Here is a 23,842-nt window from a genome sequence, read left to right on the forward strand (position 1 = left end):
GGTCAGTTCATGGCTTTGGGGTGATGGATTTGGTTGTTGGTTTATGGATCAGGCAGGACAGTGCACGAGGCTTCTCAGGTCTTCCCCAGAAGGCACCAATCAGCCAAATTTTCCATCTTTCTGTCCACCCTATGGTCATTTCTTGAAGTGAGGACAAGAGGAATAGGTCAGATAAGGCTTTGGCTTTAAAAACCTTTGGCCCTCTGAGACAGAGTTTGTAATTAATTCTAAAAACCCCCCAAACTTCAATTTTTTTTTTTTTTTTTCATTTCTATGCTTCCTCTCCCCAGAAGCAGCAGCAGAAGCCTCAATATCCCTTTTGGGACCAGGGTCAGCTTTCAGAGTGTGACCTACAACAAACTTTTTCCAACAGCTTCCTCATCTAAGCCTAAAATTAAAATAAGCGATGTTCCATTTGTGTCCAGATGGAATCCTTGCAGAAGAGGAAGAGAAGTGCAGTTTGGCCAGGACAACTGAGTTTGAAAGAGGAATATAAAATAAAGAGTAAGAGGAACTTCTGGCAAAGCAGAATTGTCCCCAAACCTTGATGGAATCTCTCCCTCCCATGGGCACTTCTGTTGAAGGAGGTCATTGTTCAGAGACTTAGTGAAATTTGGAGAAAATAACTAAAACATTCAGGAGTTCTTCCTATTATTTCAAGTGTTTGAGAATTTAGCAAAGAGCTGAATATGCTTTTTTGCTGATTCATCAGAAAAATCATGACTTGAGCCTGCAGCCAACACTTTGGGTCAGACTGCCAACCTCTGTGTGATGGAAGTGGCCTTTGCTATGGTCTAATATGGTAAATGTGTCACTGCAGGGCTGGCCTCTGCTGGGGTGACATCCATGTGTGGTGCATCTTTGGGGTTTGATTGCCTGTTTATTATTCCCTGTTTGAAAAACTGGCTTTGAATGGGGAGTCTGACTCAGAAATTTCCACCTGGCTTAAAAGTGATCTCTGATACCCAGTTCCTTTCCCAGGGTCTCAGATCAGATCCTGAGTTGCTCTTGTGCCAGGTAGAAATGGGGCTGGGAAGTTGTAAAGTAGATGAATCAGTTTGGATCGTAGCGGTTTGGATATTCTTTTCTATGCCTCCCCTGCTGCACTCTCCACCCAGGAAAAACCAGAGAAAGTGTGGCCCTGGTAACCTGTGTGACTGGGCTGGCTGCTCCTCTGAGCCCAGCGTGCAGGTGCTGGGACAGCTCGGGCACATCCCTGCTGCCTCTGCTTGGCTTTGTGCTGGAGCTCTGGCCCTGAGCACTGCCGGGGGTGAGCGCTCCTGGGGCTGCTGGATGCGAGCCCTGCTGGGGCTGGGGGGTGTGGGAATGTTTAACAAACTGTCGCATTGTGCTGACTTTGTTCCTCTGAGGAAAACAACACCAGTGCCGTATTTATGGCTTCTTTAGAATGTGATGTCACTCATCTACACTGGGTAACTTGGATCGATGTCAGCATGTGCTGCAGTGGATTTCCAGCAGTTGCATTATGGGGGCTCAGGTTTGTGCTGGGAAGGCTGGCTGGCTTTCCAAGGGCTCAGGTTTGTGCTGGGAAGGCTGGCTGGCTTTCCAAGGGCTCAGGTTTGTGCTGGGAAGGCTGGCTGGCTTTCCAGGGGCACAGCAAACACCGGAGCCGACGCTCCAGGGGAATCGCGCGCTCCTTCTCCGCACACCTTCCTGTCAGTCCTGGTTGCTGTACCTGGTCCCGTGACTTCCAGAGCAATTCCCACTGACATTTTGTGAGATGTTTTTAGAACAATTTTTGTTTGGCTCTGCTTATGTAATGGTATTGCCTGCCCAGGATGAAGGGTCGGGACAGCTGCTGGGCACAGCCTGCCACTGAGCAGAAGGGTACGTTCCTTCTTCCTAGAGGGGAAATTTCTTTAGGTTAAAGTCAGAAGTTGGTATTTAGTTCTGGCACAGTCCAGCATTGTTTTCTGTGCTTTGCAAAACATTTTTGGAGTGAGGAACCCAGACTATTTTGAAATAAATGGAGTGGGTTCTCTGGATGGGCTGTGGGACCCTGCTGATCAGGCTTGCAGCAACTCTGTAACTCACCAACTTCATTGCCCAGGAAGAAATAGAGATAATGGTGTTTGCTTTGAATGGTGTGTGAAGAACACAACTTTGTGTGTGTTAATGCATTGAGGTAGAGGAGGAAAAGCTTGAAATGCACCTTTCCATGTTAAATGTCCGGGGCTGTAAACAGCCATCTCTCACCTGGCCTGATGGGGATGTTGCCTGTCTCCCTCACACTGTGCTTTCATCTGACATATTATTTTTCAATTTTTGTTATAGTTTGGTTTTTCTGATGACAATCCTTTTACTTGAAACACAACCCAAATACAAATGAAACAAAACTCTTCGTGTACTCTCAAGTTGGACACCTGATTTCAACAGTGCATGGTCCAGACAGACTGTTGGCAGTGGAGTTGATCAAAAGTTGTGTGTGTGTATGTGAGTAGTTTATACTTTAGATGTTCATCCTTTATATTTTGAAATTCTGTTGTTGTAGGATTTCCTATGGTATGGCTGTGCTTTTTGTTTTAAAATGGCATTCTTGATTGAAACTTTTTTAGAATTGTTGAACTAAACCCAAGTGTGTCAGTCAGAGTGCTGCCTGCAGTGAGGAAGGGAAGTGTGCACTCTGAGCAGCGTGGGGAGCCCCAGAGGAAGGGGCAGTGCAGTGTTTGCCAGTGTAAGCTGCCATCCTGTGATGGATTAAACATTGCAGCACAGATAATTTTTTGCAGTGAGAAATAAGCAGTTGTCCAGGGCAGAGGATTAAGAGCTTAAGGGGCGGGTGGGGCTCCTCAGCTCTGTGTACAGCTTCACCCTGCTGGAATGGCTCTGACCACCAGGGCAAACCGTGGGCTCACTCTGTTATACAAACATGGGTTTTTTCCAAAATGCCAGGCAAACTGAGTGTTTAAGGATCTAAAGATACTGCTGCTGTTTCCAAAGGTTTAGAAAGCAAGCAATGAGGGGGGTTGCCAGAAGACCCTGCTCTGTACCATGTACTTTTGGTGGCTTGAGAGCAAACTGATAACACATTTTACCTTCAGTCATACAAGTCTGCTTCTTCCTCCAAAATCCAAAATTCCCTTCTGCTGGTTATTTTAGTAAGAGAAGCTTTTTAATGCTTTGTCTGAGCTCAGGGCCTATGAAACAAATCCTTTTGTATGGTCCTGCTGATGGACTGCTGTCCCAGAGCCTGAGAGGGAGAACACTGCCAGTGTGTCAGAGCATGTCTGGTGACAAAAGGGTTGGGGGTGATTTGGCTCTTCACGTGTGGGGTGGCAGCTCTGCAGCCTTTGCTGGCAGGAGTGGGGCTGACAGGTTCTGACACAGCCAGGTGTGAGTGATACCTGTGCCTGGGGGTGTTACCTGGGATGTTAGACCTGCTAACAGAGCTGGCAGTGCTTCCAGCCCTGCTGAACGGGAAAATCACACAGGTCCTATTGGGTTGGTGGCCAAGCTTTGGGAAAAGCAGGATAAACAAGACAAATATTTTACTAGGCTAATCCCCCTAGAAGGCTGGCTAATTACAAAAGTATTGCAGGACTTCTGTTTGGGGTTTTTACCCTGCCAAACCTGCCAGCAAAGCTTTTCTGCTCAGTTTTGTTTGGCTGATGAGTGGATGTCTGTGCATCCTTGTGGAACAGCCTTCTGGTGCCTTACAAGGATCTGTCTGGAACTCACTCACCAGGCCTGTATCTGTGTTCAGATGGCACCACTGCCACTCCTGGCACAGACATTCTGCTTTATGGGGGGCATGAGGGGCAGCAGGGTGCTGAGGGATGAGGCTGTGCTGGTTTGGATTAGAGAGTGCTTCATGTGGGATTTGATCAAGTAATTTACCTAGCCTTTCCTGCAGCTGTTCCTCTTGTCTTTCAGCCACAGACAGTAGTATTTCTAGTTGCTCATTTTGATTTAGAAGAATATCTATATAATTTCTCAATTTCTCCCGTGTCTCTTTCTTGGAAGGCAATGATGTTTTAATTACCTCATTTACGAATTCAGAGTCTGATATTCTACATCTGTAACCTTTTCAGGAAATGGAGAACTTCTGATTTCCTTTTGCTCACAAGATAAACAAGCTCCCAAAACTGCACAGATAACTCCTTTATGTTTTCTTCTTTCTGTTTTCAGCTGATTTATACACTGTTCTATTCGCTCTACTGTATTTGTTCTCATCCTTCCAGCATTTCTGGGCCTGTTCTATCCCTTCCTGGGTCGGTGCACACTTGTATCTCTGCAATAATTTATCCATGGCAATCCTGCAACTGTCAGTGTAATGCTGCAAGAACATAACTAGGTGTGACACCAGGTGGACGAATGGTCTGTGAACTGCAGGTCTGGTCACATTCAAAAGAACCACTCGGAGTCACCAACAGCACAGGTCATTGAGTGCAACATATACAGTTCTTTTAGATTGCTGGTGATAAATACATTAACTGCAGAGTAGCTCTATAGAACACTATCAACACAATTGCAATCACAAATTTAATATCACAGGTTTAATATTTGGCAGCACTTACCAAGCAGTGTCTCTTGGGGAGGGTGAGGAGGACAAACTTGGAGATCTGTCCCAGCAATTTCCTGTCCAGTTCTCATCCCCCAGTCAGGTGCAAAACTGGGGTACTTTTTGTACCTTATTAACTACTACTGTGCAAAGTGCTGTGGGTGGGATTGTGGTCCAATCTTCTGTTCCTTGTGGGTGCATTGTACAGAATATATTTAGGTGAGTGGGGGACTTAGTTTGTACGGAGCATTTCTGGGTAACACAAGCCACAAGACCTCCATCCGGCTGTCATGTTTGCACCATGGGCTCTGTCACATATTGAGTTCTGCATTGGCTTCCCTGTTTGGTGCTTCCAACACCAATGCCTGGCTGAGTGAGTGAGCCTGTTGTGCCCATGCTGGTTATGGTTCCCTCTGCTTAATCCATCAGGAGAGCCTGGTCAGTGCCACTACAGAGATTTTTTTTTTTTTTTTTTTTTTTCCTAGAACTTTGGGTGGGTTTAATTTCCTTTTTTAGGATTCCTGTGAAGCTGCACTGGTGGAAAGCCACAGGAAATGTCATTGCTAGCGAAACCTCACACTTCTACCACAATAACCCCCTGACATGGAGAGTTCTGCCTGGGCTGTTCCATCAGTGTATGTGAAATATAATTAAATTTGAATTACAAACACGGTAATGCCAAGTTTACTGAATGAAAAAATCCCAAGTGTCCATGAATTGTTTAGTTGTTCAAGAATTGCTCTTTACATTCTTATGTCAGATCTGCTGTTGTGCTTCCAGCCAGAAAACTGTGTTTCCTGTTAAAAATGGTACTCTGGGACTGCACAGCCACAGTTCACATCTGTGTCTGCCCTGATGTGGCTTTGAAATGACAGTGTAGGCTGGGGCCTGAGACTTTCCCTACAAACTTCCTTGTACCACCTTCTTTCAAGATGGACTTTTAAGGACCAAAATTCCATGTCAAATCTGGACAAATTAAATATAGTTATCTGGTATTTGGGGATTGGGATGTTGTTGCACAATTCATTTTTAGCCCTGGGAAAATATTTCCCAAACTGCATCTTCAAAGAGCTGTTGTGTGTGTGAGTGTGTGCACAAACCAGTGATGGGGGATTATCACAGATACACCATGTCCAGATAAAGTAAACTGCTTTTGGGGTGATTTCACAGTGAAGGGTTGTCTGCACACAAGTTGTCAGGCTGCAGAGCCCAGGCTGGTCCTGGCTGGCCTGTGTGCTGGGAGCGTGTGGCCGAGTCTTCCCTTCCCAGATTTCATATGGATGCCCCCCTCCTGGGACCACACTTCCCAGAAACTACTGATTGCTTTATCCCTTTAGTCCCCTGGAAAGGGGGGACCATTCTTCAGGCTGTTCTTTGAAGGGCATGACCCCAACACCCGAGTGTGGTTGCTTTGTGTAATAGATTTTTTGGTGTAAAGTTCTTATGAGGAATCAGCAGTACTGTCTCTCCTAGGAGGAAATCCTGCGTAAATCCATCCTTTAGCTAAAAAGTAAGTGTGTAGTGGGAAAGGTGGTGTGTGTGCATCCTGTCAGGAGGGTACACAGACCCTGAAGGGATGTGGGTGCCCATCTGGTGGTGTTTTTGCAGCCATCCCTGCGCTGCACCATCAGCTCCACGCTGTGCCAGGGTGGATCCTGGACCCTGCATGCCTGTTCTCCACCTCCTCACCTGCCCTTAGTGTCCCTGGCTGGGGACACACAGGGATTCTTCCACTGAAGTGGCTCTTTGGGCTTTGCTGGTATTGTGTGGGAATTCCACCACTGACCTGGGAAAAGGTCACTGTGAATTTAAGACAGGAATTATCAGGCACAATTTAACAAACCATAAACCCTTGGTGCTTTACAGCTGTAAAAGGGAGACCAGAAGAACTTGGTCTTGATTTATTTTAACCATATAAGACCTAAGAGGAAAGTCTTTGGTTAGGAATGTCTGTGTACAGAACTAAATATTATCATTCCATTCAATTTGGTGCTTGTGAGAATTTAAACTATGAAACCCAGTCCCCAGAATGGTTCTCTTAATATGGGTTTGTATGTGCGTGGACCCCTTAGGGTACTAAATGGCAGATTTGGTCCCAGAACTAGTCTTTGAGGGTGTGTGTGAACAGTTTTCTGCAGAACTGATTAGGAAACAGGGTTTATCTGTGGTATTTTAGCCATTTGAAGTATTTTTATTTAAAGTAGGATAAATATCCAAAATATCCTGTCTTCCTTTCCAGAAGTGTTCTCCCCTGGAAAATGTAAGTAGTTTTATAATACTTTCATCAATCCAAATATTATCATACTTACATTTCAGCTTCTTAATTATTCATAAAACAAAATCTAAACCTAAACTAGCATTGTAAAAAAAAAAAAAAAAAAAGAAAACTTCATCAAAGATGTTCTTGTGCAGAATTTAATCCTATTATTTGAGTGCTTCATTTTCAGGGTTTTCTTGTCAAACACTTTTTTTGTGTATTGAAGGAAAGTCCTTATCTGTGTAAGGCACTGGCTGATGGACTGTTGCCATCTCCTGCCTGTGCAGCTGCACTACACCCCAGGGCTGGCTGTGAGCAGGGGTTGCTCAGGGCACCTGCCTGTTCCTGCCAACCTGCCTTTTTTAAGTTGGTTATTTTTTGTCTGATCAGCTTTTGATGAGTCCAGGACAAAACGATCCATGTGGGTTCAGAGGGTTCACACCCTGGGTGAGGGGCTGCCACGCTGCTGTTTGGGCAGCCTGAGCCTCACCCTGTGCCAGGCACAGCGAGGGACCCCCAGGGCCTGTGCCACCTCCTCCCCTCCCGTTCACCTGCCACCATCCACCAGACCCTGGGGGTGCTGACCCCTCCTGTTGGATCCTGCTCTGGGGCCAGAGTGTGTCCATCCTGGCTGGAGCCTCCTGCAGCTCTGGGTTATTTTCTGAGCTGAGGCAGCCTGAGGATGGCCTTTAAACCAACCAGCCAACCAACCAACCTACCAAAACAGCCCCAGACCTTCCTGGAGTGAGCCTGACCCCTGTGGGGATGGGATTTGAGATGGATGTTGGTGAGCTGACACAGAAGAGCTGAACATGTCTGCACATTCCTTAATGAGCTTCCATGGTCAGATACTCAAAGAGGCATTTTATTTACACGATATACAAACAATCTCACAAGTGAGCAGAGTCTCTGTGGGTGCCCTCAGACATCAGTGTATTCGTGGTAGATGCGCACCTCTGATCTCCTGACACTCTGCAGGGACCTGATGCTCTCGCTCCTGGTTCTCATGTTGGATTTCCTGAACAGCCTTCGTGAGAACGATCGGCACATGAAAAAGTAAATGATTGGGTCCAGACAGACATTGCATGCAGACAGGAATAGTGTCATTTCCTTACAATAATACAAAATTTTATGTGCAGAGTCATCTAAAATTTTGTCCAGGTGACTAAAAGTAAAGGGTATTCGACACAAATGATAGGGCAGAAAGCAGGTAAAAAACACAGCCACGACAACCCTTATGCTCTGGTTGTGCTTCCGCTTTCGGCTGGACGAGCTGATGAACTGCTTGCTGGATTTGTAAATGTACCTGGATATGGCAATGTAACACCCTATCAGCACTATCAGCACCACCACGAACATGCAGGTGTTGATGTAGATGACAGCTGAGTGCCACTTGACCCCCAGGGGAGACTTCAGCTTCAGGCAGTCGTCGATGTTCCTCCTGGTGGGGTAGCCGTTGGTGAGGATGAGGTTGGGCAGCGCCAGGAAGGCCATCACCACCCACACGCAGGCCGACAGGATCTTGGTGAAGGTGATGCTGTACATCCTGGAGTCTCCAAAGGGCTTCACCACCTTCAGGTAGCGGTCGATGCTGATGAGGCCGAGGAAGACGATGGTGGTGTACATGTTGGCGTAGAACAGCACCGTGGTGTAGCGGCACAGGAAGGAGTTGAAGTGCCACGGACCCAGCTGCGAGTCCTGGATGATCTTGAAGGGGAATGTCAGTGTCATGAGCAGGTCTGCAACCACGATGTTTTTGAGGTAAAATATGAAACTGGTTTTATTCCTGATGTGGAAGAAGATCCACACTGCTAGGCCGTTCAGCAGGAGGCTGGCCAGGAAGATGACAAGGTAGAGCACGGGCAGGACGATGGTGGTGAACTCGTCGTGCGTGGAGTTCCCGGGGGAGCTGGCGTTGGGCGAGGTGCTGTTGTCTGGGCTGAGGCGATCGTCTGGGGGAAGGAGGGAAAACAAGTTTAAAGCTTTTTCTGGTGTTTTACAAATGGGGCCGTTTTCAAACTGTCCTCTTTAAAACGGGCTCTCTCTGGGCAGTCCGGAGGCTGCCCGGGTGAACCATGAATCAAAACTGCAGGTTGTCAGCTCTGGGCTTTCCTGACAGAATGCGACCTGTGAGCTGAGATGATGTTTGTCAGGAGACAGGGCTCTGGAAAGACTCCTCAGGTCAAAATCAAAATGCTCATTTAAAACTTAGTTTACTTAAATGTATTTAAAAATCACAGTCTCTGGGGGATTCTAATATTTCTTGTGTAAATGTTTGCGAAAAAAGTTCAGACTTACAAACTCTGTCACCAAATGACAGTACATTTTGTTTCATGTTGTTTATGCTCTGACCTTGGCTGGTGAGGCAAACCAGGCTGGCCCATGCTGAAATGACTTATTTCTTTCAAATGTTGGTAGGAACTGACAGTAACAGGGTAAACACTTCTCAATCACTTATATTTCCATTGTTATTTTACCTGGCAGTTTTCCATAGGACAAATTGTACCCCATCCTTTGTGCTGCTGTAGATTTTCAGCTGAAATGCTCTTCAGGAGTCCCACTGGCAGCTGTGGATCCAGGATGCGGCAGGGCCTGTGCCAGGATGATATTCTGGGGAAAAAAAATTCAAATTAAAACAGAAGAGCCCACCTTCCCCTCCCTGGCAGGGAGAGGAACTTTGTGAAAGGAGCTTCCTCTGGAATTCCCAGTGAGGAGCTGAGGCATGTTGAGGGCTGACCTCTGGGTACTGCACAGTGATTCTGCTGTCAGGGTCTTGATTGCCCCATCCCCACTCATTTCAGTGATGAATGCCAAAGAGTGGAATTTTTTTTAAATTTATCATCTCTCAATTCTTGAAGGTAAAAGCTGCATTCATAATTATGAGATAAATCTGTATAACTGCCTAATGTATCCCCCAGGTTGGGGTGGAAATGGCAAGTTGCTGTTCCTTTCTCAAGATTTGAACAAAGCACATCAGAACCCAGCACATGGGAGACACTCAAACCTGCAGAACCTCACCTATGCCATGATGGCATCACAGTGTTTGACATTGTTCAAAGGGATTTTGCCAATACCTGTTTGTAAGGCTGTGCTCCAGACTGGGCTTTCTTTTACCAGTATGCAAATGCAGTCATTTTTCTGTGCTTCACTTTCTGCTTACAAGTTTTGATAGGAAAACTGGCAAAACGGTTCAGATCTCAGCAATTCCACCAGACCTGACTGCTCCCTTGGGAACGGGGAGATGATGGAATTCCTGCAGCCCTCTTGCAGATCTGAACCTGTTTTTGGGTACCATCCCCACGTAGAACCTCACTGTGTGGCACTAGATGGCACCAAAGCAAGTCACTGAGAATGAAAGCATCAGTAAAAACTTTAATTCCGATATTTTAACCTTTTTATCAGTCTGGCTTCTTGCCTGGCACTGTTGGCTCTGACAGTAACGATACTGTCAGGGGTGTTGTAGGTATTTTGTTTTCTCTGGGTCTGAGCAGCAGTTAGCCATCATGTTTTGCTGTTGTTGAGGATTTGCAGCTCTCCTTTCTGCCCAGGAGGCACCGAGATCAAAAGAATACATGATTTTGTGAGAAGATGCATATCTAACTCCTTATGCAAATAAGGTACTTATTTCCCTGCTTTTCAGAGTTCCTTTTAAGTCTGCATAATTCCTGGTCCCTGGAAAACTCCTTGTTCTCAGGCTCTTCAGGCAAGTGCTATCCTAAATCCTCAGTCCAGAGAGGTCAGTGAAGCCTTGGATGTGTTGCCTGGGATTGAGGGAGAGCAAGTGGTGGCTCCTGTTTCCCCCCTTCTGTAACCCTGGGAAATGCTCCAGGATTCGATGGAGCTGTGTATGGTTCTGTGTGGAATGGACTGCTCATGTTCTGGTGTTATCTGGTCCCAAAGGGTTTTGCTGTAAATCCTATTTAAAAGGGCTCCTTTTTTTCCCCACCTTTGCACCTGTTCTTGTAGGTGGATGTTGTCACTGAGACTCTAAAAATCCAACATCAGGTGGTATCAGTGGATGCCTCTTCCTGCACAGGCAGCCCTGACACTCTCCAGAAGTTCTGTCTCTTGTTTTACATCAGAAAACAGGTGACTGTTTTCTGGTGCTGGTGGAAAGCTCCCTGCTGCAGAGATCTCTGCAGAGAGGCAGCACCTGCAGCCCCCTGCCCTCGTGGCACACTGAAGGTCCCCATGATGCTGCTGCAGTTTGGAGCTTTAGAGGCTTCCCCAAACAGGTCTGTGCAGAGCTGCAGGGCAGCACTGGCACCGTGCTCCTGCTGCACAGACTGGTCGTGTGACAGAGGGTGGGATGCACAGTGATGATCCTGCTCAGACTCACCTGTCCAAAGGTGTTTCCATAGTTTCCTGCCTCAGTCTGTCAGGCTGGGGGTTGCTGTGGTGGGCAGAGCACTGGGAGCAGTGTGGCTTTGTTACAGACGTGCTGGGGTAGGTCAGCAAGGCTTGTCTGAGTCAGAGCTGGTGTATCCCTGTGCTCTGGTTCTTTCTGGTAAATACCACTACATTGCAGACTCCAGGAGAGGAACAAAGTTATCCTATATAGAGAATTCCCTGCTTTTCATATATTCTCTTGCAACAGGAGTTGAAGACTGTCTTGTCTTTAAAGAGTATTGTAGGTATTTTGTAATTGCTCACTGACTGTGTATTCTGATAGTGGATTTTTTTACTTTTTGGGATGTGGTATTTCCGTGCTCGGCAGGGCTGGCTTTCCTCTCCTTGTCCAGTTCTCTGGACACTTTTCTCACCAATTTCACCTGAAGCAGCTGTCTCAGTCTGCTATACAAATATATTCTGCTTGGATGGCTTTGAAGGTGCACTAGAAGCTGCTCCTTTTCTCAAGTAGCTTTGTAATCCAGCATATATTTTACTTCTTGTAGCTTCTGCGCTTGGTTGGTGGTTGATGAGGTAATCTCTTGCTGCTGATGTGAACAGACTGGTTTATGTGCATGACTGTAACCTCACAGGAGAAATGAAATAACAGGCTGCATAGCAGACTTCAGTGTCAGGTGGGCAGGGAATGACTATAAAGTTTTTCTAGTGACTAAGGCTTGAAGTTGCCTCCCTGTTTAAAGAAATTGTATATCCTCAAATCTAATTGCTCGTTCTTCATCTTATTTACAACTATTTAAAATGAGAAAACTCTCTTTACAACCTAGACCAGCTATTCTAGGTCATGGAGCTGCAGAGTCTTAAGTGATGGTTTTTATTTGAACACATAACTTGTTGATATGTGGCTTCTTGCCAGTCCCTCTGCATTCATCACCATAAGGTTGGGTAAATGACAGGGTTAATGCAGCAACAGACATGTGAGGCAGATATTAAATCTGCTGTTGGCTGGCTGCAGTCACATTCTTTTCTGTTGCCTGTCAGAAACAAATCATGGAGTTGCTTGTAAAGATTTAGGGGAAAAAAGCATCAGTGCAGGCTGCAGGGTAAGAGCCCGTGTGCATGCAGCTGCTGCAGGGAGAGACATGGAGCCTGTGTCACTGCTCTCTGGGTCAGCCTGCTCCTGTCCTAAATTCCCTAAGCCCCGAGTCCCCTGAACCCACTCCTGTCCTGCATCCCCTGATCAAGCCTTGATGCTGTGTTTTTCTTTGCCTGTGTCTGTTCACCCTCCTCAGTGCTTTCCCTTGTTCACTGCAAGCCCAGTCCCAGTAACTAGGGCACTGCCACCTTCCCCTTCCTTGGAGGCCTCTGTCAAAAATGGTCCATCTCCCTTTTGGTAAAGGTGTATGTTAATGTGCTGGTAATACACAGTGGAATAACCTGAAATTCCTGTTGGAATTGCTACTTACATCAGTGAGTTACACCTCTTGCTCTCTCATGCTTTACACACTTCACTGGTTTTGGCGTTCTTGCAGCACATCCCGGTCCTTGGCCCTGCCTGGGGTGGGAGCTCCTGGGGTGCCCACTGCTGTATGCCCACTGCTGCTGGCTGAGCCCTGGGGTGCCCAACCCTGTGTGCCAGACCCAGCTGGCTGGCACCTGTCCCTGCTCCCTTCTGCTGTGGACAGGGTGCCACAGCCCTGGGGGCTTTGTGCCCTCGGTCCCCCTGTCCCAGTCCCTGGGGTGAGGCAGGGGGGTGTGCAGCTGGCATGGGCTGGATCCCTGGGCCAGGAATGCTGCTGTGCTCAATGGCTGCATTGCAGAGGGGCTGAGAGGAAAGGACTGGTGTGTAGCTGTCTCCTGCTGTGCCTTACGGTGCCCATCTGCTCAGTCATAGCCAGAAACAGGAACCTGCCTCTGCTTAGAAAGCTGCCCATCTGCTCCAGCATCTGGCATAAAACCCCCTTATGGGCTTTCAGGTTCCTCCTTAAACTTCCCCTAATTTCTAGCCTCCTCTCACATGTCTCAGAGCAGGACAGCATCCTGCCCTGGCCTGGCTGCAGTGCTACTGACTTCTCTCTGCTGGAGCAGTTTCCTGTGTCTCCAGGATCCCATCCTGTGCCTGCCCTGTCCCATCCATTTGTCTTCAGAAGAAGATAGGTGAGGCTTCAGGTGGTGGTCAGGCTGCTCCCTGAACCCTGAGCTGACATCCGTGTTGGAATGCACGTGGGAGCACTGTCTCCTTGCTCCCCCACACTGGGATGTGCTGCTGATGGGACACCATCCCCACGCTCACTGTGCCCACGAGAAGGGTCACTGGAACCTGCAGAACCCCCAGATATGGGCTCTGACTGACAGGGTGGGTTGGTGTTCCTCGCTCCTCTGGCTGTGACAGCTGCAGTGCCCCGGGAGGCTCCGGTACCTGGGCTGGCTGTACCTGCTGTCAGAGCAAAGAGCTGACTGTGCTCACTCCTGCTGTGCCTCAGTGTCCTCCCGTGCTGTACTGGAATCTCACAGCCTGTTTGTGCCTGTGACTCGTTGTGCAGGTGCAGGAGCGGCTGCACTGGGGGAGCACAACTTGAGCTGCACTCCATAATACCATCTAATGTGCAAAATTCTCATTTTGGGGGAATGTGCCCTTAGGATAACATGATTTCCTCACTTCAAAAAAAATGATTTAGACAAATCTAATTTTCTCAAAGCCAGTTTTGGAATACCTTATCCAAATGTAACCATCAATTTTTTTCTCATTTCAAGTGCATCATTACAGCCTATATTATCCCCTGGGTGAGGATACTGCCTGAACTATCAAATTTTTACTTTCTCCTGTCTTTTGAACGCATCAAAAGTTCAAGGATTGTATTACATTGAATCAGATTTTCTATGCAGAGGTTACAAAATCTAGTAACTGTTGTTAATTGTTACCATAAGACTGTTCTTTAAGCTTCTTGCAGACCCTAAAGATGCATGAATTCCCTTTCCTCTGGCACAGGCACCGTGGTTCCCAGATGATGCTGCAGGAATGCTCCCCAGTCCCTTGCTGCATTAATGACCAGCCCGTGCACTGTTCATGGCCCCAAAGCAGCAGGTGATGTCACCAGTGCCCTGGGTCCGCTCAGCTGTGCTGGCCCTTTGCTGGCCAAGGTCCTGTGGCAGGAGGGGCTCTGAGGGGGCCCAGCCCCTCACTGGCACCGCTGAAGAGGTGTGGGAGGAGTGCTGTAGTGCCAAAGTACAGCTCCACGGCTCCCATGGGCTGCAGTGGCTTTTGCATGAGGAGTTAGGAGAGATCTGCCAACAGAAGTGGTGTCACCGGGGCAGCAGGTGAGTGGCTGCTCTCAGTGCAAGAGGAGCTGGGTTGCAATTGCTGGCTGCTCTTTTTGCTCTTTTTCTTTGAAAAAAAAAAAAAAAGAGAACACAAAGCAGTGGTTGGCAGAGCTTGGATAATGAATGTTTTCTCAGTAAGGCAGTCTCTAATTAGCTAGGAGGAAAAGATTATCTCTGGAATGTTTCCTTTACTTCTTTCTAGAAGATGCTGCTGCCATTTTTTTCTGGTTGCACAAAACCTGCTGGCAGTGGGAGCTGTGCTGTAGCCCTGTACAGCTGTGCTGCAGGGAGGCTTTCCTTGAACCCCCATCAAGAATGTACCACATGAGATGCAGTTCCTGTGTGCACCCTCAGTGGGGTCAGGTATAGGTGGGGGTCCCAAAGCTCCTGTGCAGGTGAGCAGGTGGGTCCTTGGTGGTGCCAACTGCCAGTGCCATGTGCCACTCCTGCTTCACTCTGCAACCCACCAGCAGGGCCATGGCTCACTGGGTTGCCAGGCTCGATTTGTTGGAGCTTTTTGCTGAAAATATCAGCTTTTAGGTTTGATTATTGGTATTATGCAATGAAAAAAATTAAGTGAAAAATCTCACAATGACACTTTTAAAAGAGTCAAGATGTTGTCTGAGGCACAAAGACAGAAATTCAGGTGTGTGATTGGTAGCATTGCACCTTCATCCTTTGGAGCTCTGGCTGTTGTGCATTGATCAGGTCCCTCGGGAACCCTGTGAGAAAATATCTTGGGAAATCATAATAACTGTTGGTATGTGCATGTAGCCAGTGCCATTTAAACCTTTCAGTAATTTCAGTCTCATTTTCAGGCATTTTACTTGGCTGTGAAGCAATTATTTTTTATATGCAATCCTAATTCACATCACAGAAGGACCAAAAAATCCCGATCTGCTGTTGTCAGCCTTTTACTTGTGCTCTGGTATATCCTGCTGTGGCACAATCAACTGTGTGAGCTACTTGCAGCAGCACCACTGCTTGAAAGAGGAAGGAAAAGGACATGGGGATTTTGGGGTACATCTGGGAGAAGTTCTGCCTGGTGCAACCCTGGTTTTTCATGCATAGCCCGGAGAGTTCCCCCACTCTGCTGCTCTCGGAATGAACAGGCTGCCAGTCCCAGGCTGGGCGGCGGGTCCTGGCTGTGAGAGCTGCTGCTCCTCCTCCCACCCAGCTTTGGCTGCTCTTGCTCCTTGTACAGCAGCACTGGCTGCTGCACTGAAGTGATAGAAGGTGACAAAAGTCCAATTTGTATTGCTCAGCATCAGTTGTCCCTTTGGTATGTCACTGACATTTTTCTGAGGAAAATCCAGATGCAGTGGTTGCTGCAGAACCTTGTGAGAGATTCATTGTTGGTCAGGTGTGGAACTCAACTCCTGATAATCAACAGCATGATGTTTTAATTTTACTTTTTTTTTAAAATGTTATGGTATTTTTTTATTTTGGAAAGGTCTGAGACCAATGAAAAGCAGGGATTAATCTTGCCTCTTTCCTCTAATGCTTTCCTGGCAGCCCTGGGTTTGGTGTCTGCTGCAGCCTGGGTTCCTGCAGAGCTGACAGCTCTTGATGTGTGTCAGGTGCACATTCACTTAGTTCCAAACTGTTAGTAAATACTGCACAGTTCAAGTTTAAGGCTACAGTCGTATCTCAGGGACCTCAGCTGGCATCTCCTGGTGCTCACCGGGTCAAAGAGGAGGTTCTTTGTGAACTTTGCTGTCTGAAGGTGAGCAAGGGACTTGTCATGAAATGAGAAGGAGCATCCTCCATCAGTGGTTCCCGGTCTGTGCCATGCAAGGCTCTGTGCTGAGGGGGAAGGAGCAGGAGGCCTCTGAAGGGCTGTTTGGTGTCAGATGTGCTCTGGACGGTGCCGCCCCTGTCCTGGTGCTCATTCCCTGTCTGGTCTCCCTGCCCGTGTGTCTCCCTGGCTCAGCCATGGATCCAGGGGACTCCCAATGCCCTGGAGCTCTGGAGCTGCTGGCACGGGTGTGTGCTGGTGCATGATGGGCTGTGGGGTGCAGGTGCTGGGCGAGCTGGTCTCCCTGCTCCCTCCCTGCCCTGGAGGGGCCCCGGCAGCCTGGGAGGGAGCAGAGGGTGAGACACTGGGCTGAGCTGGGACGAGCAGCCCTCGGTGGGGAGGGAGGAGGGACTGATGGCTGATGCTGCTGAAAATTTGCTGCGTTTTTCTCCCACCTCCCTAATGCAAACAGATGGTTTCTGTATCTGAGGTCCCCGCACACCCTTTGGCCTCTCTCCCCTCTCCTCCCTCCTGCAAGAGCTGGGGGTTGTCCCAGGTTCTTCCAGCCCCCTCCCCGTGGAGTGGGGAGGCACGAGAGGGTCTGTGAGGTGCCCCAGGGCTGTGGCCCACCCGCAGAGGGAGGTGAGGAGAAGGTTCTCATAACTGGAGAAGCACTGGCGGCTTCCATGTGCCTGGGGCCGGTGCCTGGGAGTGAATTAGTAACACTAGCCAGAGGTTGCCTGAGTTTCCTGGTTTCCCTTTTTAAAGATTGCAGAATCTACTTTAAAAAGATGGAAAAAAGTGTGAAATGCTCCCAGTTTACAGATGGAGCACATGTAAGGAGAGGGCAGGTGGCTGCAGGCCCTGTAGTGCACACACAAGTCATTTTTTAACGCAAACCCTCAAGTTGTGCTGCTCTGTAACCAAGAACAACCTTTTCAATCTGAACTCTCCTTAAAAGACAAAGGTTTTTGCAAGCACCTTAGATATTTCCCAAGCTGTGAGACTCACCAGATCTATAGTCTGTAAGTTGCTCATTCGGAGCTATGTGGTTTTTCCAGTGAACCTGACAAGTTTTAACATGACCTGAGCAAACTGTGAAGGAAGAGAACCCTTATTCTGTTAATATAGTGAAAAGAACTCAAGTCTGCTTTCCTGTACTGCAAGAGGTGAAAAGGAATATGGTACAAACCCTTTTATATCAAATTCAGATCTCGTAGTTACTGAATCTTACTTTATGTGAGTTAAGCTCTGCCAGGAAGCGAGTTACTGAAACCATGGACCCGCCTCACTTTGAGTCGTATCTTAGAAGGAAAGATTTAGTAGAACCCTATTTTTTTGCCATTGGGAATAAGGTAACAAGTACCATGTACAGAAGGAATAAAAGGTTGGTAAAGTCGTGCTATTTTGAGAACTTTTCATACTTTTAATTGATCCAATATTCAGTATATGGTTCCAAGTCTGGTTTTCAGCAACTGCATCTTAATTCCTGTTGTCTTTTCACTCAAGGGTGGTTAAGAGCAAGTAGAGTCACTGAACAATTTATCGAACGCTTTCCGACGGCCAGAGCTCACTTACCTGTCACCATCGTTGCCTTCGGCTTGTCTGGGAGCTGCATCCCAAAAACGCCTCAGATTCCTCCAAAATGCATCTCAAAACTACAGCAGGCAGGAGAGTATTTCCTGGGAGAAGGTAGCTGAACAAACCATGTCTGGCAGTAAGATTTTTGGCTTCCGATGGATACCTGATCAGAGAGTCAAAATTCCCCTGGCCAGGAGCAACTGGAGCGACTGGCTTTCTCATTCCCGGGAATGACTCACATGCCAGGGTAGGAGAGCGCGCTCCCGCTCACTTCCTGGCTCCAGAGCAGCTGGGGCGCCCGGGACGCAGACGGTGATTCACCTGGAGGTGGGTTCGTGCTGGGGAAGGCAGAGCCTGGGCGCGGGAGGCGCAGGGAGCCTGCAGTGGTGTTCTGTGCTGCCCGGGCTGCCCTGCCTCTGCCCTCCGGGGCAGGCAGGGGCTGCGGGGGGAAGTGGATTGAACGTGATCCTGAAAAATCTGGGACTGGATAGATGCAAATGTTTGCTAATCGCGATTATCATATCAGTTATTAATTTGACTATATTTAGACATCTTTGTGCTCTGAACAGATCCTCTCTTCTAAACAGCGTGTGGGATCAAAGCAGAATGCTACGCCTGTCACTCAGTATTGCAGCTGAAATGACTGGAGTGTGTGTTTCCTGCTGTGATGATCCTCGGGACTGACCGAGCCCACTGCCTCTCACAGCACTGCCTTCAGTGGTCCTGGCTCTACACACATTTACAATCAGGCTATTTAGTGCCTTAAGAGCATTGAAACAATCATGGGACAAAATTGGGGCGGTTCTGTTGGGACACAATTCTGCTTTGTGTCAGTGGAGGATCAAGTGGGTAATTTTCTATTTCTGTCACCTTCTTTAAAAGAAAGCAAATACCTATCTCCCTTGTTAAAAATTAGGAGAAAACAAAAAATAATATCAGTACTCTGAGAGCAGTGGCTGCCGAGGCCCTCTTCTGTGTGTCCTGTCTGCACTTCTCCAGACACATTTCTCTTATTTGCTCCCCAAAGATCTGAGGGTCTGAGCCCCCAGCCCCTCTCTGCTGGCACTGGACACCCCTCGGTGCCCATCACTGCACAGAGCCTGCGAGGGGCCGAGTGAGCAGGACCTACCCTGCAGTGGTGAGCAGCTTCCTCTGGCCTGTGTCCAGGGAACCCTGTGCTAAATCCCAGGTTTCTACAGTGGGCAGACTGTAACATTCCCTCTTGCCTCAGCACCTCTCCCTTGAATCAGGCACAGTCACTGATCACAGGAGGCTTCTGGCACAGCTTGCCTTTGCAGACTGGCTTTTGCAAGGCAAAGCAGATCATGCAGATGAAATTATAGGAACATGGGTCCACTCTGTTATGTTTTCAGCTTTATTACCACAAGCTGCCAAACTCATCCCAGAAGCTGGATATTCTGACATTAGGGGATGGTCGCTGTTGCAGGCATCCCCTGAGGATGGAGAAGGCTTCCTCTGTGGTCAGGAAGAGGAGACTTTTCCTCTCTCAGACCTTGCATGTGACTGTGTAGGACCGTGTGTACCAGCTTCCATTTCACCTCCTTTTGGCTGTCCCTTGTGCTTCAGGGTTTGGCAGGTGCTTCTGTTTTGTTCCCCTTCCAGCTGCTTGTTGGAGATAGGAGAGCAAAAGTCTGAGGGTATGTGGGGGGTTTGTACCCTCCTGGAACAACCTGCTACACACTTGCCCTGTGCTGTGCGTGAGACCGTGTGCTCTGGAGCTGGGTGCTGGGCTGCATCCTGGCTCCATTCCTGCATCCTGGTGGGGGGCACAGTTTGGCCTTGGTGTGGTGTGGCTGCTCCTGTGTCCTCAGGCTTGTGGGCTGTGATCTAGACACAGCACAACAGCACATGATGGCTACAGTCATGTTGTCATTCTTCAGGCACTTGCTGGTGCTGGTGGTCCCTCAGGCTGGGCTCTAAGAACCAGCACAGCAGGATGTGCTATGGAGGAGGGAAGAAGTTGGAAGTGAGAACTGAAAGGTTTAAAAAATAAAACTTAATCTCTTACAGAGACCAAGCGTTTATGAGCCAGCACTCTGGGAATGAAGTGCACACACCAAAGCTGGTGTGTGAGTAGTGGTCAAATAACAAATAAAATCTACACCAGACTGGGGGTTTGGCTTGTTTGGTTTTTGAATGTGGTGCAATGACACATTAATTTGTCTTTAAAATCCCTGTATTTTGGTGCCTCAGCAAAACTTGATGGGTTAGAACCCAGTGCCCTGGCATCCCCCAGCAGGCTCCAGTGCAGACGTGTTGTTGGCTGCTCCCAGGCTGGAGCAGGTCGGGACGAGCTGACACACGAAACGTGGGCAGTTTGTCGTAAAAACGGCGCGGGAGAAACGCGAAGCTCTGATGTAAAGAAAAGCTGAAGGTAACCTGTAACTTCACTATTGTTCACATTATTTAAAGGCTGGATGTCCCTTTTTGTGTTCTGGTGATTAGAGAGCAACTCTCAGATTTCATAAGAACCTGAACAACGTTATTATAACAATTACTGTGTTGCTTCATTCTAAAACTCCTTCACTGCCATATTTAGCAATACAAACTGCAGGGTTATGTTAAAGCAGATTCACCACCTGGGTAATGCACAGGACAGGCTGTTTCTGGTTTTTAAGCAGAAAAGTGGCAACAGGGCCAGAGCTTGTGTCACGGGGAGGATTCTCCAGCATTACACGTGCAGATGTGAAGGTGCTTTTGTCAGGGGAAGTGTCCTGGAAGAGCTGATACTTCTCCTTTCCTGTGGTGGATTACTCCAGTCACTGTGTGATGACTGTCACTAACAGGGAAGGAAGGAGGAAAGGAGCTAATTAAGAACTGACTTTAAAAGCTCAGTCCTTTTTCTCTCCATCCTCAAGTTCCTCACAGCCTGAAGTTCCAGGCTGATTCCAGCTGTAGACTCAGGCCTGTCCTGGTGCCTTCAGTTCTCCCGTGCTGGCTCTGCATGTGCTGTCACGTGGGTCATGCCTTGACTGCTCGGCTTGGCTTCCCAGCTCTGATTCAGGATGCAAATTGTTTGTTTGCATTTCTAATTAAAGCACTGCTGTGTGCTATGAGAGCTTTCTCAGTACTCAGGTTTCAGGAGCCTGGCTGGGGGGATATGTATTGCTGTGCTGAGGGTCAGGACATGGATGAAGAACTGATTTTGTCTTTGGGCACTCAGGAATTACTGTGCTGTCCCATTGAGGAGAGGTGGTCTGAGGCCTCGATGGTGTGTGTGTGTTAGGCAAGGGTATAAAATACTTCCCTTATCTGAAACACAAAGTGCAAAATACAAAGAAATTTATGTAAACCTTTGTACCCAAATAAGTGATTTCCTACCAAACTTGACTTCTGAGTGCCCTGTAGCAATCCTTTCAGGAACTGAATGACCTGTGGAGGTGTTAAGGACAAGTGCCAGTAGTTTCTGTGTGAATCCTGGCCCATAGGAGCCTGGGACAAGGGTCATCTCTCCAAACAGGTTGAAGGCCTGGTGCCAGTTTCCAGTTTCCAGGTTGTCTGGAGTGAGGGCAAGCCATGCAAGGGAACATTTGGCTGTGGGAAGGGCAAGCCCTGCTGCTGCCTCCTGGTGCGATGGGCTGGAGTGAGCACAGGTACGGTGGGAATGGTGTGTTTGCTGTCCGGTACAGCTGCTGTATCACTGAACACAAGGCTTTCACTGTATCACAAGGGTTTCTCTCGGGTCAGCTCCAGCCTCTTCTAGTTGGGTTGGGAGGAAAATCAGATTTGGAAAATTGGTGACTGTTGTATTGAATACACTGGTAAACTTTGCTGAATTCTGTAAATCTCTTGGCTGCACTGAAGGAATCTGGGCAGCCCAATGAAGCAGTTCTGTGGCATGCTGCTGTACTCCCTCCCTGTGCTCTGGGGCTTCTGGTTCCGAGGGAGGTCTGTTCTCTAAACGTGTTTCCCTTTTGGTCAGGTGTAAAACATAAAAACATAAAACTGAGTATTTCTTTGAGCCTTAAAAAGCAGAGACCTAAACTATGAGGCATTTTAACTGTTATGACTTTTACTCCATCTGGAGGCAGAGATTTAAAAATTTGCAGAAAAACATGCAAAATCCCAAGTCTTAGAATTCAGGGCCTTTTTTTCCCCTAAGTGGATCAACAGGTGTCCTGTCCTTGCAGTCACCTTCTGTTCTCTGCTACAGTTTGGTAACTTTGGCTCCCTTTTACCTACCTAAGAAACAGCAGCTGAAAAACAGATGATTAAGACTCCTCAGAAACCTTTGGCACACCCCTTATTTACGGAGCAACTCAGCCCATTTTGAGGTCACACCCACCCCACTCGCCGGCTCTCGGCACAGAGCTGGGGGAGCTGCCGGTGTGTGTGTGCATGGCATCACATGGGCGTCAATCACAAGCAGTAGAAATCAGAAAATAAAAGAAATTTCCACACTGGAATAAGTTTTCTTACTTCACCATTTTCTTATTTTCTCCCTGCCACACTGCTCAGTTTTCCGCTGTCAATGCAGAGCTGGATGTCGTCAGTGGGAGTGCTGGGGACCTGTGTGTTGGCTGTGCTGCTGGGATTCAGAGGGAAGAAGAGGACTGAGCTGCAGAGGTTTGTCCTGGATTCTCCCCTCACACATCCAAGGTTCAGGAGCACAGATTTCAGTGGGCACCTGCCTGATGGAAGGTCCCAGCTGTTTTACAGACCCCTTCTCCCAGTGTTTAGCTCGGGCCCTTCTGTTCATTTCCACACTGTGTCAGTAGGCTGAGAGGAACATCTCCAGCCTCCTGTATATTCCTTTAAGCAGTTGCTAAAGTGATGACTATTTCAGCAACTAAGAATTCAATGTATTTACTTTTCCTAAAGGAGCAAAGTTAATTCTATTAACACTGTATGTGTGTGGGAAGAGAGGAATTAATTCCTGAATAGCATTTAATCCCAAGAGCAAGACAATGGCTGAGATAACACTGATTTATGGGGAAATTCATAACCAACTGGAAGCTGACTGGGGATTAGTTCAGTTTCCAGCTATAAAAGAGTGTTACAGCTGTGGATGGTATGTAACATGCCTGGTAGAGAAGATGTAGTGAGTAGAAGTTGCTAAATGAGACATACATCTCCCTGTGTGGCAGAGGCTGGGGAACCCCAAAGGCAGATGTAATTAATGCACAGTAATCTAAAGCAGCTTTGAAAAAAACAGGCTGTATGGAGCAACCTGCTGGATTGGATTAGGCTGCTGTAAATAATGAATTTCTAAAAATAGCAGTGAAGTGGTGATCAAAGTGTCTGGCACGTGTGAGAGAGCACAAAGCTGTCAGGAGAGCTGGAGGAGAAGAGGTGGTTGGGGATAAGTGACATGGCTGCTCTGCTTTGGACAGTTGGAACCAGTAAGGCTGGTATATATTTCATATCTTAAAATAGTGACATAAATTCCAGGATTTTGGATAAGAAAGTAGTTTCTCTCCAGTCACAGCCTGTGTGGGATAGCCAAGGAAGAGCTCTGTGAGTGGTGTAGGGAGTCAGGTGGGGAGGGGTTCTCTGGGTGGGGAGAGTCAGGCAGTGTTCCTTGCTCCCTTCTCTTGCTCTGTTGTTGGGACTGGGAAGGGTAAATGTGCCACCAAGGGGGACATCTCTGAGTGTTCCCCTCTGGTGAGTGGTAGGGTGGGGGTGAGCACCAGCAGCTCTGGGGTGCCCTTTGTGGGGGATGCAGTCCTGGGTGCTCTACTGGCCTGGATGAGGAGTGTGGCCTGGGGGGACCTGGGTATTGCCAACACTGTCCTCCACCAAAGTGCTGCTGGGAGCAGAGGGGAATGATGGTGAAACAGTGTGGGTGGCAGGAAAGTATTCACGTGTGTGAGAGAGGCAAAGAGGGACAGGAAGGGACCGTGTCCTTCCCTCTGTTCCTCCTCTTCCCTGACCTGTGACGTGCAGCCAAGATGACACCCAGGGTAGGAACTACTGACATCCCAGTCAACTCTCTGGGGTTTAATCCCAAATAAAGCTGAATTGTCCTTAGAAGCAGCCGGAGTCAGTAAGCTGCTCAAGTGTTAGTGAGTTGTTTTAGTTTAAAGCATATAGAATTAACCTGTGGATTGTCTTA

At 47.9% G+C, this 23,842-nt stretch overlaps 2 protein-coding genes across 2 annotated transcripts in view; one reads left to right on the plus strand and one right to left on the minus strand.

Moving 5' to 3' along the window:
• Positions 1-23,842, plus strand: part of MED12L (mediator complex subunit 12L) — a 101,667-nt gene that overhangs the window by 41,290 nt on the left and 36,535 nt on the right. The gene's annotated exons all lie outside the window — the stretch shown is intronic.
• Positions 7,701-9,290, minus strand: GPR87 (G protein-coupled receptor 87). The gene is made up of 2 exons (XM_032697829.1): positions 9,257-9,290; positions 7,701-8,731 (listed from the first exon to the last, which is right to left on the minus strand). The coding sequence occupies exons 1-2, from the start codon at positions 9,288-9,290 to the stop codon at positions 7,701-7,703; spliced, it is 1,065 nt and encodes a 354-aa protein (XP_032553720.1).

Source organism: Chiroxiphia lanceolata, chromosome 10 (assembly GCF_009829145.1).
Source record: "Chiroxiphia lanceolata isolate bChiLan1 chromosome 10, bChiLan1.pri, whole genome shotgun sequence".
Taxonomy (NCBI): Eukaryota; Metazoa; Chordata; class Aves; order Passeriformes; family Pipridae; genus Chiroxiphia; species Chiroxiphia lanceolata.